Source organism: Recurvomyces mirabilis, assembly GCF_035927965.1.
Source record: "Recurvomyces mirabilis strain CCFEE 5264 chromosome Unknown scaffold_20, whole genome shotgun sequence".
NCBI classification, from domain to species: domain Eukaryota; kingdom Fungi; phylum Ascomycota; class Dothideomycetes; order Mycosphaerellales; family Teratosphaeriaceae; genus Recurvomyces; species Recurvomyces mirabilis.
The window spans coordinates 378,050-389,955 of NW_027041954.1; the positions used below are offsets into that span (position 1 = coordinate 378,050).

At 53.1% G+C, this 11,906-nt stretch overlaps 5 protein-coding genes across 5 annotated transcripts; 2 read left to right on the forward strand and 3 right to left on the reverse strand.

Annotated features, from left to right (window-relative positions):
* Window positions 1–670: 670 nt before the first annotated feature.
* COQ3 (Hexaprenyldihydroxybenzoate methyltransferase, mitochondrial) lies at window positions 671–1,588 on the reverse strand (the record flags this gene model as incomplete). The annotated part of the gene is made up of 1 exon (XM_064840088.1): window positions 671–1,588. The coding sequence occupies one exon, from the start codon at window positions 1,586–1,588 to the stop codon at window positions 671–673; it is 918 nt and encodes a 305-aa protein (XP_064692409.1).
* Window positions 1,589–1,863: 275 nt separating this feature from the next.
* On the reverse strand, window positions 1,864–3,409 carry LTS14_007397 (uncharacterized protein; the record flags this gene model as incomplete). The annotated part of the gene is made up of 3 exons (XM_064840089.1): window positions 1,864–3,014; window positions 3,067–3,255; window positions 3,316–3,409. 3 exons carry the CDS (start codon window positions 3,407–3,409, stop codon window positions 1,864–1,866), a joined length of 1,434 nt encoding a protein of 477 aa, XP_064692410.1.
* A 768-nt stretch (window positions 3,410–4,177) lies between these two features.
* On the forward strand, window positions 4,178–5,616 carry gms1 (UDP-galactose transporter Gms1; the record flags this gene model as incomplete). Its single annotated transcript, XM_064840090.1, has 3 exons — window positions 4,178–4,201; window positions 4,254–5,288; window positions 5,353–5,616. 3 exons carry the CDS (start codon window positions 4,178–4,180, stop codon window positions 5,614–5,616), a joined length of 1,323 nt encoding a protein of 440 aa, XP_064692411.1.
* A 334-nt stretch (window positions 5,617–5,950) lies between these two features.
* HFM1 (ATP-dependent DNA helicase MER3) lies at window positions 5,951–10,440 on the forward strand (the record flags this gene model as incomplete). The annotated part of the gene is made up of 2 exons (XM_064840091.1): window positions 5,951–6,152; window positions 6,200–10,440. 2 exons carry the CDS (start codon window positions 5,951–5,953, stop codon window positions 10,438–10,440), a joined length of 4,443 nt encoding a protein of 1,480 aa, XP_064692412.1.
* Window positions 10,441–10,812: 372 nt separating this feature from the next.
* LTS14_007400 (uncharacterized protein) lies at window positions 10,813–11,718 on the reverse strand (the record flags this gene model as incomplete). Its single annotated transcript, XM_064840092.1, has 1 exon — window positions 10,813–11,718. One exon carries the CDS (start codon window positions 11,716–11,718, stop codon window positions 10,813–10,815), a length of 906 nt encoding a protein of 301 aa, XP_064692413.1.
* Between the last annotated feature and the right edge of the window lie 188 nt (window positions 11,719–11,906).

Here is an 11,906-nt window from a genome sequence, read left to right on the forward strand (position 1 = left end):
TTTGTTTCGACTCGAAATGCAAGACGGGCGGACTGCGCAAGTCACGTTGTTAGCATGTTCGTCTATCCGGAAGCCAGCGGATACGCGCATGGCTGGCTTATGAGAGCATGACAACACTTACAATCCTAACCACTAGACCAACTAGGATTGTTGATGGTTTTTGGTGTGATAAGATCTGGTTTCTGAGAGGATTGTATCCTTTGTGTTGCATCTGCCGTGGTTCCGCCGATTGTGGTGGGCGCGGAAGCAAGGGTGTCGTTCTGGAATGTGCTCCTGCGCATGCGGGAGGTAAGCGCAAGGTCCAGTAAGATCACGATCTGAAGGTCTTATCGTACTGCTGTTGGTTTCGCCGATACACAGTGGCAGAGGATATGCAGACCATGAGTTCCAAGATCCAAATGAGAGTCCCGTGTCCAGATATGTCTCTTATATGCGCCGCAGCATATCCATATATGGAGCCTCAGCCATGTTCCACCAGCACAGCTCTATTGCCGTGAGCTTTCTCGGCTCTGGCATGGCCGAATGAGGTAGTATATCTCCGTTTGCAGAGCTGCAGGCTACAGTCCTCTCGAAGAGATGGTATTTGCTAGATGGTAGCTCAGCATCGCTCTGTCCAGTAATCTCCATGCTCGAGTCTTCTTGTATCACAGATTCTCACACAGTATCGATCCTACACGGCTCCCTCCCTCTTCTTCACCGCAAAGAAATAATTACCCCAGGCCTCACTTCCCTTGACCTCCTTCCACCCAAACCCAGGCACGTACACCACACCCATGACATGCCAACCTACACCATCAGACGTATTCAGCTCCTTCTGTCCTCTCGCCCAGTCTCGCATCTCTTGCGGCTGGATATACTGGTTCCAATCGTGCGTGCCTCTTGGCACCATTCTCAATATATCTTCGGCGACGAACTTGGTGGTGAACCATGAAACCGGTGTCCGAGCGATTGTGGAGCCGATGAGCCAGCCGCCTGGTTTGAGCTGTTTAAGTATGGATTGGAGAAATGGATTCGGTCGTTGGATGTGCTCGATTACTTCGAAGAGAGATATCACGTCGTACTGCTTATCTGATGGTGTTTGAAGGCCTTCGATCGAGGTTTGAAGATAGGTCAAGCGGCCTGGCTCGAGCAGTAGTGGATCTGTCCGCCGATGCTTCTTGGCTACTGCTAAGACCTCTGGTGTGGGATCGATGGCTGTCACAGACTCAACGTTGCGCATGCGAGCCGCGGACTCCGCGAAGATGCCTCCACCGCAGCCGATATCGAGATACCGCATCTTCCGGTCCGGATCCAGACCATCGGGTGCTAGACAGCGTCGTATGAACTGATGTCGGAGAGGGTTCATCAGGTGTAAGAGACGGCTTGAGCCATGAGGATCCCACCAGTCAGAGGCCATAGCATTGAAGTGGGAGACTTCATCGTGGTTGACAGAGCTCTCAGGTGTCGCATGTGTTGTTTCTGTGGCGTATGGTCTAGGACTTGAGGAGCATGGCGAGCTAGGAGCGAGGGAAGCTAGACTTGGTCTGGAGGTAACGACGCTTTGACGGAGAGCGACAGGGAGTCTGAGTATGGCATCTCGAGATGCCATTGTTGCGAGAGTGGTGGTGATGTAGAGATGAAGAACCCACTGCGGACGAAGGTGCTTCGACTTTGGAGATCATACAAGCGGAACCCAGTCCGCGCCTATAGACATCCCAATGGCACTGAAATGGTCTTGCTCACCATTCTCATTGCTCGTGCTAGGTGTACTACATAGTGTCATTATCGCTAGCTCATAGGGGTACTCTAGATCCCGCCCTGTCCGTCTTGATCATATCACTCCGCCTGCACGGCAATCTCGCTCAGCCTCCTTCGAGCTAGGTCCTACCTATCCTTCGCCTGGCTCGACTTCTGCTTATCAGGAAAAGCATTCCACTTCTTCAAGACCCGCTCAAAACCATCCAAACCCTTCTTGAGATGATCCATCCTCGGTCCATACGACACGCGTACGAAGTGGTGGCAAGGACTGTCGAATAGATCACGGCGACGGCTCGGGTTGAGATCGAAGAAGATGCCAGGTACGACGATGACCTTCTCCTCAAGACAAGCCTGGAAGAAGTTCAAGCCGTCGTTGATGCCTTCTGGAAGCTGCTCGAGGTCCAGCCAGAGGTAAAATGTGCTGGTGGGTGTGTATGGTAGGTGAAAGCCCATGTCTCGCAGACGACCGACTACATAGTCACGCTTGTCCATGAAGTGGCGTTGGAGAGCCTTCATCTCGTTGCGGACTTTCGTTGGCTCCAGCATTTCGACTGCAGCTTCTTGGAACGGCACATTGCAGCCGCCGTCTAGGTATGAGCCACAGGAGCCGATCGCCTTGATGAAGTCCTTGGGTCCCACAATCCACGCTACACGCCATCCTGGTAGGCGAAAGCGCTTCGTCAAGCCATCGATGATCAGAACATCATCCACATTGACATCTTTGACATTGTCCGCAGCGCTAATCACAGTCCCATCGCAACCAGTAGTGTAATTGTACCCACCATAGAACTCATCCATGATGAGCGTAGCCCGATTGCGGCAAATGTCCTGGATCTTCCCCAGCTCCGGATTACCTACGACTTCACCGGTAGGATTCCTAGGATTCGACGTCAAGATCACACTAGTACCTCGCTTCACCTCCTCTAGAATCTTGTCGGCATGGATATGATACTTATCGTCCTTGCTAAGGGGGATAGGAATCGCAGAGAAGTTCTTAAACAAGCTCAACATCTCGTTGTAAGCGGTGTAGTCGGGGATGAAGAAGCCTAGGTATGCGTTGCCAAGCACTGCAGCAACTCGAATGAGGCCGGCGCGTCCACCAGGAACGATGCAGACGTTCTCCCAGGTGTACTTGCTGTCCTTGCCTTCGCGGTGGTGGGCGTTGTACAGGTTTGCCACAGCGTCGCGGAGAGGTTTGATGCCGGCTGTTGGGCCATATTCGCGGCCTGTCATTGTTATGTTGAGGGTTGTTGGACGCTTGAAGGAGCCTTCGATGTCTTTAATGGCAATTAGTTATGATTCAACGATGCGCTTGGTGGCGATACATACCATCGTCGACTTCAGGTGCGCCTTGTCCCAGGTTGGCCCATTCTTCAGGATTCTCGAGGAAGCCATGTTCGTATGCTCGCTCAGAAGTCCACACTACGCCGGTCGAGGCACGAGATGGGTCGAGCCCAGCATGTGCTCGATGTCCTTCATGGCACTCTCGAAACTTGGTATGGATGTCTGAGTTCTTCTCTACGCAGTGTCAGTGGTGCATCGCACGTTGAGTTCATTTGTTCGTCATATTTAGCATACCGTTGTCGCTAGGTCCATGCTTCGACGTGCCCTTTTGGTTAGGAGCTGTCACATCGTCAAGCTTCTTCCCTTCACTCGAAACAACAGAAGTCATGATGCGGGGAGTAAACAGTAATGACTAGTAAGACTTCTGATACCAATGCTTGGCGTCTTGGTGAGGGCAGATCAGAGGGAATGCCAAGAGAGTGTTGTGGATATGGTATGGCAATTAGATTAGGCGGTGTGATGCCCTTCCGAAGCTCATGTTTCGTTGTCATGGAACAAGCAACGAATGAAACGGACCTACGTAATGCAGAAAACAGGGAAGTGTTCCGCTCTGACAGGCAGGCAAGAGCCTCACTGGCCTTATAGTGAACGGAACGCTGCTGGCATCGTATTTACAAGGTATGCTTGTGGTCGGCGTACGTGGCATACCTCGTATGGCCGAACACAGTAGTGTACGCCAGGATGATGTCTCAAAACCGTACTTCCCAAGCCGGATGACAGGCTCACAAGTTTACACTCAAGCCTCTCGGCATCGCATGGCACCCCTGCAGCTGCTAATCTGGCAAATCGCGATCGACGGCATGCCGTGAAGATCCGGAAATCCCCCAGGTTTGGGCTTCTCTGCGGGCCTGCGGCTCAAAAGTGTCTCTTGGGTGCAAGTGTGATGGAAAGCGTCACATGTGTTCCCCTTGTGCCTAGAACTTCCGTTGTATGGCTTACTTACACTCCTTAAGCAACTATTTGCGAGCTTCTGACTGTTTTCCTGATCCGCATGTTCTCACACGGCGATTTGCGATTTCCGTTAAATAACGTATTGGCTGGAATCATGGCAGTAATGGACGTATCACGTCGTCAGGCGTCTTTCGCCGGCGTGCCAATGAAGCACATTTCACTTATTACAGTATGTAACGAGGATGGTGAACCTGGAGTACCATTATACTGATCTGTGATAGCTCACTCTTCAAAACTCACTTCTCATCCTCATCATGCACTATTCCCGAGTCATGCCGGCGGTCAATGGACAACGATATCATACTTCAACTGCGGTTTTCTTCAACGAGGTCCTCAAGCTCGCCTTCAGTCTGTCCATGGCCCTGTACGAGATCGCGAGCAATCCGAAATCACCAGAGACGTCCACAGTAGCAGGAATGTTTGGCGAACTGGGAAGAGCAGTGTTCACTGGCGATAGTTGGAAGCTGGCGATACCAGCAATGCTCTACACTCTGCAGAACACTTTGCAATACGTAGGAGTGAGCAACCTCGATGCTGCAACGTTTCAAGTGACCTACCAGCTCAGGATCCTCACAACGGCGTTGTTCAGCGTCGTTCTCCTTGGACGATCGTTGAGTTTGCGGAAATGGCTAAGTCTTCTTCTGTTGATGGTTGGAGTTGCGATTGTTCAGATACCAGGATCGCATTCGTCGAACGAAGTTCTATCGATTCACGATCTGAAGGATAGTGGCTCGTTCAGTGCGCCTAGAGCAATTTGGGAGTTGAAAGCATTGGGTAACGCTGCTGCTGGACAACTGGAGAAGAGGTCAGCAACATATGAAGGCATCGACGAGGACTTTGCGGCAGCGACGCCACAGCTGGATGCTTCGATCGGTCTGATAGCTGTCGCCATTGCCTGTATGATTTCGGGACTTGCTGGGGTCTACTTTGAGAAAATTCTGAAGGATTCAAGAGCCGATGCGCAGCGATCAACGGTATGGGTGCGCAACGTGCAGTTGTCTTTCTACTCCATCTGGCCAGCATTGTTCATTGGTGTGCTTTTCAAAGATGGTGAGCATATCGCGAAGACTGGCTTCTTTGCAGGTTACAACTCGATTGTGTGGCTGGCCATCACATTCCAGGCCATGGGCGGAGTCATCGTTGCTCTGGTTGTCAACTATGCGGACAACATTGCGAAGAACTTTGCGACATCCATCTCTATCCTGATCAGCTTTCTGGCCAGTGTGATCTTCTTTGAGTTTCAGATCACTAGTGCGGTAAGTGGGACGGTGGCGCTCTATCCAGGCTAGACTCTAGACCCGAGACTGACAGTCTTCACAGTACCTCGCAGGCACTGCAGTTGTCCTTGCAGCCACGTACATATACAACAGTGAGCCTGAATCGAAAGCAAGACCTCCTCCCATTAGCGTGTCGGATTACGAAAAGAACAGCGGACCATCATACTTCGATCTCGAAGCCGTGGCTACGGCAGGCAGATCACCTATGCGCTCGGATGCGCGCACTACCAGCAGGCCTGGTACTCCAACATGGGAGCGCATGCGCGTCCGCACTCCGGGATTGACGCCAATGAGACGAGAAGTGTAAGAACGAAGCAAAGCAGGTAGCGTCTCAACGGCGTTCAATCACATACGTCTATTTGTGCAGCCATCCACCATCCATCGGTCACGAATTTGCATGTTTGTATGACTCCCGTGTCGCAAGGGTGGCCCATCAGCCAAGCTCAGATGTGCCGTCGTAGAAGAATCATGAGGTGAGGTTGGACACGCGCGTGAAAAGCGCGGTCGTGGAAGGCAGCAATGACAACACCTCACCTCGTCCGACACTGACGATATACTCTTTCGAATCAAACACATTTCGAAGAGTTGAATCACTTAGGTTTCACTGTATCACACATATCCGCGACCACCAGCAGTGCACAATGGCGGACCGTATCTTCGCACAGCTGGACCAACTCGAGAGGGGCGCACGTCTCGACGACCATCACTCACATAACACATACACCGACAACCCAGCATCGTATGCTGGCCGAGATAGTTACGGCAAATACTACGCAGAAGAAGCACCCTTGCAACACGATCATGAGCACGTTAATGAGAAACCAATGGAACTTGACTCATTCGGTAGGTGGCTTGCTCACTACTAACATATCAGTGCTAATAGCATGCAGATGAAGCCTTACTCCGGCAAGCATATCTGGGTGCACATCGCGATGAAGGAATGCCTGTGCGTCAACATGCACCTGCCGCGCTCAATCTGTCTCGCTTCTCTTTCAAATCAGATCATGCCGGCGGAAGCACTTCATCGCCTTTCGAGCAGCCTTTGCCGTCAAGCCCAGCCTTCAGCGCCAGTCAGCAGCGACCTGCCGCTTACAATCCTAGTCACGGGGGGTCGCTTGCTCCACCACAGCATCTGACGTACCCAGCAGAGTCTAGACCTCCATACTCATCCCATAGACGGACGCAACCAACTGCTGGAGACGTACCAAGTAGGCATATGCCGATGCAGCAAGACTTCCGTCCGAGTTATGCAGCATCTCAGCCAACTTCGCGGCCGGAACAGGTACAGCTTGGACCTCCAGTCGTGCAAGGCATCAACCTTGTTTCCACACATGAGCTCCCTGACCGCTTTCGCGCCATCTTCCCATTCCCCCTTTTCAACGCTGTGCAGTCCAAGTCGTTCTCCACGATTTACAAGTCAAACGACAACTTTGTACTCTCGGCACCTACTGGCAGTGGGAAGACTGCTGTGCTGGAGTTGGCGGTCTGTCGTATGCTCAACAGTTTCAGCAACGGCACATTCAAGGTTGTCTATCAAGCGCCCACAAAGTCTCTGTGCGCAGAACGTCAGCGCGATTGGCAAAGCAAGTTCGGTCCGCTAGATCTGCAGTGTGCTGAGTTGACTGGCGACACGGAAAGTACACAGCTACGCAACGTCCAGAATGCGAGCATTATCATCACGACACCAGAGAAGTGGGACAGCGTCACACGGAAGTGGAAGGACCATCAGAAGCTCATGCAGATGGTCAAGCTCTTTCTCATCGACGAAGTCCACATACTCAAAGAGGACCGTGGCGCCACTCTCGAGGCTGTTGTGTCACGCATGAAGTCCGTGGGATCAAATGTACGCTTTGTAGCTCTCAGTGCTACTGTGCCCAACTTTCAAGACATCGCTGCCTGGCTTGGGAAAGATCCCTTGAATTCGCATCTGCCAGCCATCAAAGAGCGCTTCGGCGAAGAATTCCGACCTGTGCGACTCGAGAAGCACGTCTGTGGATACCAATCGCCCGGCAACGAGTTCGCTTTCGATAAGGTTCTTGGGTCGAAGCTGCCGGAAGTGATTGTGAAATACTCACACCGTAAACCAATCATGGTCTTCTGCATCACAAGAGCATCATGTGTCGACACGGCAAAGCAGCTTGCGACATGGTGGTCGTCGAAAGGCCCACAAGAGCGCTACTGGGCGGCACCTCGCCGCAGCATCGTCGTCGGCGAGAAGGATCTCAAATCGACAGTGGCGTCTGGCGTTGCTTTCCATCATGCCGGCCTGCAGATACAAGATCGCAATGCCATCGAAAAGGCCTATCTGGAGGGTGAGGTCAACGTCATATGTTGCACATCAACTCTGGCTGTGGGCGTGAACTTACCTTGCCACATGGTCATCATCAAGAATACTGTGACTTACAGTACCAACGGCATCAAGGAGTACTCCGATCTTGAGATCATGCAAATGCTTGGACGAGCTGGCCGACCACAATTCGACGATAGCGCCGTGGCAACTATCATGACCACGTCGCAGCAGGTAAAGCACTACGATAACATGATCACTGGCGAAGAGATCCTCGAGAGCTGCCTGCATCGGAATCTCCTCGACCACCTCAATGCTGAGATCGGCCTAGGCACCATCGATAATGCGTCATCAGCTAAGCGATGGCTCTCTGGGACATTTCTGTATGTTAGGCTTAAGGAGAATCCGGAGCATTATAAGCTACCTGGAGATACCCCTGGCCACAATCTCGATGATCGCCTCGAAACCATATGTCGCAAGGGCATCGCTCTACTTGAGCAGCATGATCTCGTCAAGTCGACACCCAGACTGCATAGCACAGAATTTGGCGATGCCATGGCACGCTACTACCTGCAATTCGACACCATGAAAGTGATTCTCGCGCTGCCACCAAAAGCAAAGATCTCCGAGATCCTCTCAGCTGTGGCACAAGCAGCTGAATTCAAGGACATTCGCTTTCGGAGTGGCGAGAAGGGGGTGTACAAGGACCTCAACAAGAACTCCTCGATCAAGTTCGCCATACCCGTCAACATCGATCAGCCATCGCACAAGGTTTCCTTGATCATACAGGCCGCACTTGGGTCTATCGAGATACCAAGCGACGACTATCGCATCACTAACGAGCATCAAACAGCCAAGTCAGCCATCTTCCAGCACGCGCATAGGCTAGTACGATGTATAGTCGACTGCCAATTATTCTTGGACGATGCAATCACTACTCGGAACGCTTTGATGCTTGCTCGTAGTCTTGCGGCTCAAGTCTGGGACGATAGTCCTCTGCACATGAAGCAACTGGATGGCGTCGGTCCAGTAGCCGTGCGCAAGCTTGCTGCTGCTGATGTCACCAGCATCGAGGAGATCGGAGACACAGACGCTCGCCGCTTAGAGCAAGTCCTGAGCCGCAACCCACCATTTGGTGCGCAAGTGCAAGAACGAGCTCGCTCATTTCCACGACTACGTGTGTCGTTGAGTTTAGTAGGCGAGCACGTCATCAAGCAGGGCGTACATGTGACGGTCAGGGTGAAGGCCGAACTTGGTTTCCTGAACGATAAGACGCCCGAAGTCTTCCAGCGTCGCCCTGTGTATATCTGCTTGCTGGCTGATACGTCCGACGGCCATTTGGTGCATTTCGCTCGCATCAGTGCAAGGAAGCTTGGCAAGGGTCAAGATGTTCTCTTCAGCGCCAATCTTACAGGGGCCAGCCAGAGCATTCGAGCCCAGGTCATGTGTGATGAGATTGCCGGCACTGCACGCAGTGTGGTCCTCAAGCCTGACATTCCTGCTTCGGCTTTTCCTCCACCGAAGACGGCGGAAGCCATGAATGCTCGGAAAGGCCAGGTCGTTCATGCACCAAATACATCGAAGCGCCGGGCATCAGCAGACAGGGCTCGGACCGATGCAGACGATGAGTTTGATGATGCTGGAATCGATGACTCAGACATGGCGATGGCAGAAGGCGATGGCTTTATCGATATCGAACACCTGACTGAAATGAACACCGAACCCAAAGCGAAGAAGCAGAAGCGTACGAACAGCACGCAATATCCCGCCGATCATGAGCCGCGACAACTCCCAAACGGCAAATGGGCCTGCAACCATGCTTGCAAAGACAAGACTGCCTGCAAACATCTCTGCTGTCGTGAAGGCACGGACAAGAAGCCGAAGCCACCAAAGCCAAAGGAGAACAAGAAGCAAGGCTCTCATCCCGCCTCGGATCCCGAGCAGACGCAGCTGTCCGTGAGCAAGTCGAAGACTGCTACTTCAACGATCAAGAAGGCGGATGCCAAGCTAGATGCGCCTCCGAAGGGGGCTAAGGAGTCTCGTGAGACCCAAAATCTGCATCGTCTGCACGACAGCATCATGACCTCAGCTGCAAAGGTACCCCTTCTGCCTACCGCCCCAAGTACCAGTGGCGCTTCGAGCTTGAGCTTTCTCCCTGCTGTTGCAGCTTCATCCACCCATCGCGCGGGACAGTATTCGAGCGACTATGGTGCTGGTACGTGGGACACCGAAGATCTTGCAGACCTTGATCACGGACCTCTTGGTACTCAGGCTGCCCACCGCATGAGCCCGCCACGAGCACCGGAGAACGATAATGGTTTTGACGACGATATGCTCGACGCAGACTTTGCGGACGTCGATACACTGGCCGAGTCGCAGCCTCCAAACGAGAACAACGGCGATGGCTTTGCCGATTTCTCGGCATATACGAACGACATGGGTGGCTTGGCGCAGCACGAGCAGGACTTTGACGAGTTCAATGCCGGACCTAGTCAGACGAATGGTAGGCTACCTTCAATAAACAAAGCTGAACGCCACGGCATATTTCTCAGCGACACTTTCGATCACCCTGATCCTGTCAACAATATGCACGAATACGATGCCATTGAAGCGGCCGGCTATAGTGGATATGGTGACACCGCCGAACGAAGAGCATTACCGTCTGCTGAGAAGACTACTTGCACCAGCCCTTCTTTCGAAGACGTCGTGGCACCTATCGTTGAGGCGGCTGTATCAGCTGAAGAAGCTGCTGACCAGATCGAAGAGCCGCCGAGTAGTGGTGATGAGGTGGAGAAGTGGTTCAAGGCGGAGTTTGGGACGGAGTACTTCAACTACGTGCGCTGAAGGAAGGAGTGTTGTTTAACAATCGCGTGGACAAATCAAGGGCATGCGTGACGGGGGGGCGACATGTACACGCGTAGATTTGCGTGATAGTACAGAGCACGTAGCTACTCGCACATACGGTGAGGACTACGTATACCGAGTCTTGGTACTTCGAGATGACTTTACGACACTCGCATGTAGCAAGACGCCCTCTCTGTCTACTCTAACTGATATCCTGATCCCCAATCCCAAGAACGCCCTCCCACCACACCCAACCCAACCCATGGAAAAAGCGCGCATCCCATCCCCCCAACACCAACGCTACAAAGCACACAGAAAATTCTCGGATCCCACCTCACCCACTTCCATTCTTCCCCAACCCCGCTGAACCTACTACTTCTTCAGCTTGGAGTAATCCTTCAGAATCCCCACCATGTGCGTATTAGTCTTCTTCGTATTCTTCCGATCCACCCTCTTCCTCTCCTTCTTCCCCGTCCCCAGCTTCCGGGCCTCCTTGATCGCGCTCGTAGGTGTCAGTCCTGCCCTCTCTAATTCATTCCGGATATCGTTGTCGTTGGGCGGTAAACGGACTTTGCCCCAGAAGGAGATGAAATCTTCATCTGGTTTTGTGATATGAGGCGGTTGCGAGGTTGTGGAGGCAGGTTTGAGGAGGTGGTAGGAGGGGTCGTCCGGGTAGACGGAGCGGGGGATATTGTCCTTTTTGTTGCGGGTCAGGAGGATGAAGCCTTGGGATTCGAGGCGGTCGAGGGTGGGGATGCAGTCTTGCCAGCCGTCTTTGAGTTCTTTGACGGGGATCCCTTGGGCGGAGTCGAGGCGGGAGAGGTAGGCGCGGAGTTCTTCGCCGTTTGTCACGGGGTGCAGGGGTTTGTACTTGAAGCTTTCTTTACCGTCTTTGCCGGAGCTCGCGTCGAGGTATTGGAGGCGGTGGTGCGTTTGGAGGGCTTGCTTGAATTTCGCTAGGCCCCGGGGGGTTTTGAGGTCGAGGGGGAGGGAGGAGTAGCGCACGATTTCGTCGAAGGTCTCGGGGTGTTGGCTGCCTTTTTCTTTCATGTGTTGGACTGCGTTTACGACGAGTTTCATTATCTCCGCTCCGGCCGAGGCTCCCAGCGCGGGACCGGAGAAGGCGGCATCGTGCGTACATTTCTGGTCAGCGGGTTTGGGGGTTCCTGACCGAGCGGGGGTGTTGGAGGTCGTGGCGGGGCGGGCGTGGGCGAGGTTGCGGGAGACGACATCGGCGCGTTCGGATTTGAACTGTTTAAGGGAGTCGGCGAGAGACATGGTCGGTGGGCAGATGGGGTGTTCCCTCGGTGGGAGGTGGTGGGAGGCGGAGATGGTGGGATGAGGTGTTTGTGCTGGTGATGGTGATGGTGATGGAGATGGTGGTGGTGGTGGCCTAGATGACTGCAGTGAAGCGCTCCAGGCCGGTTTCGTGCTGCTGTGGCTTTTGTACCGTATCGCGACTCGGA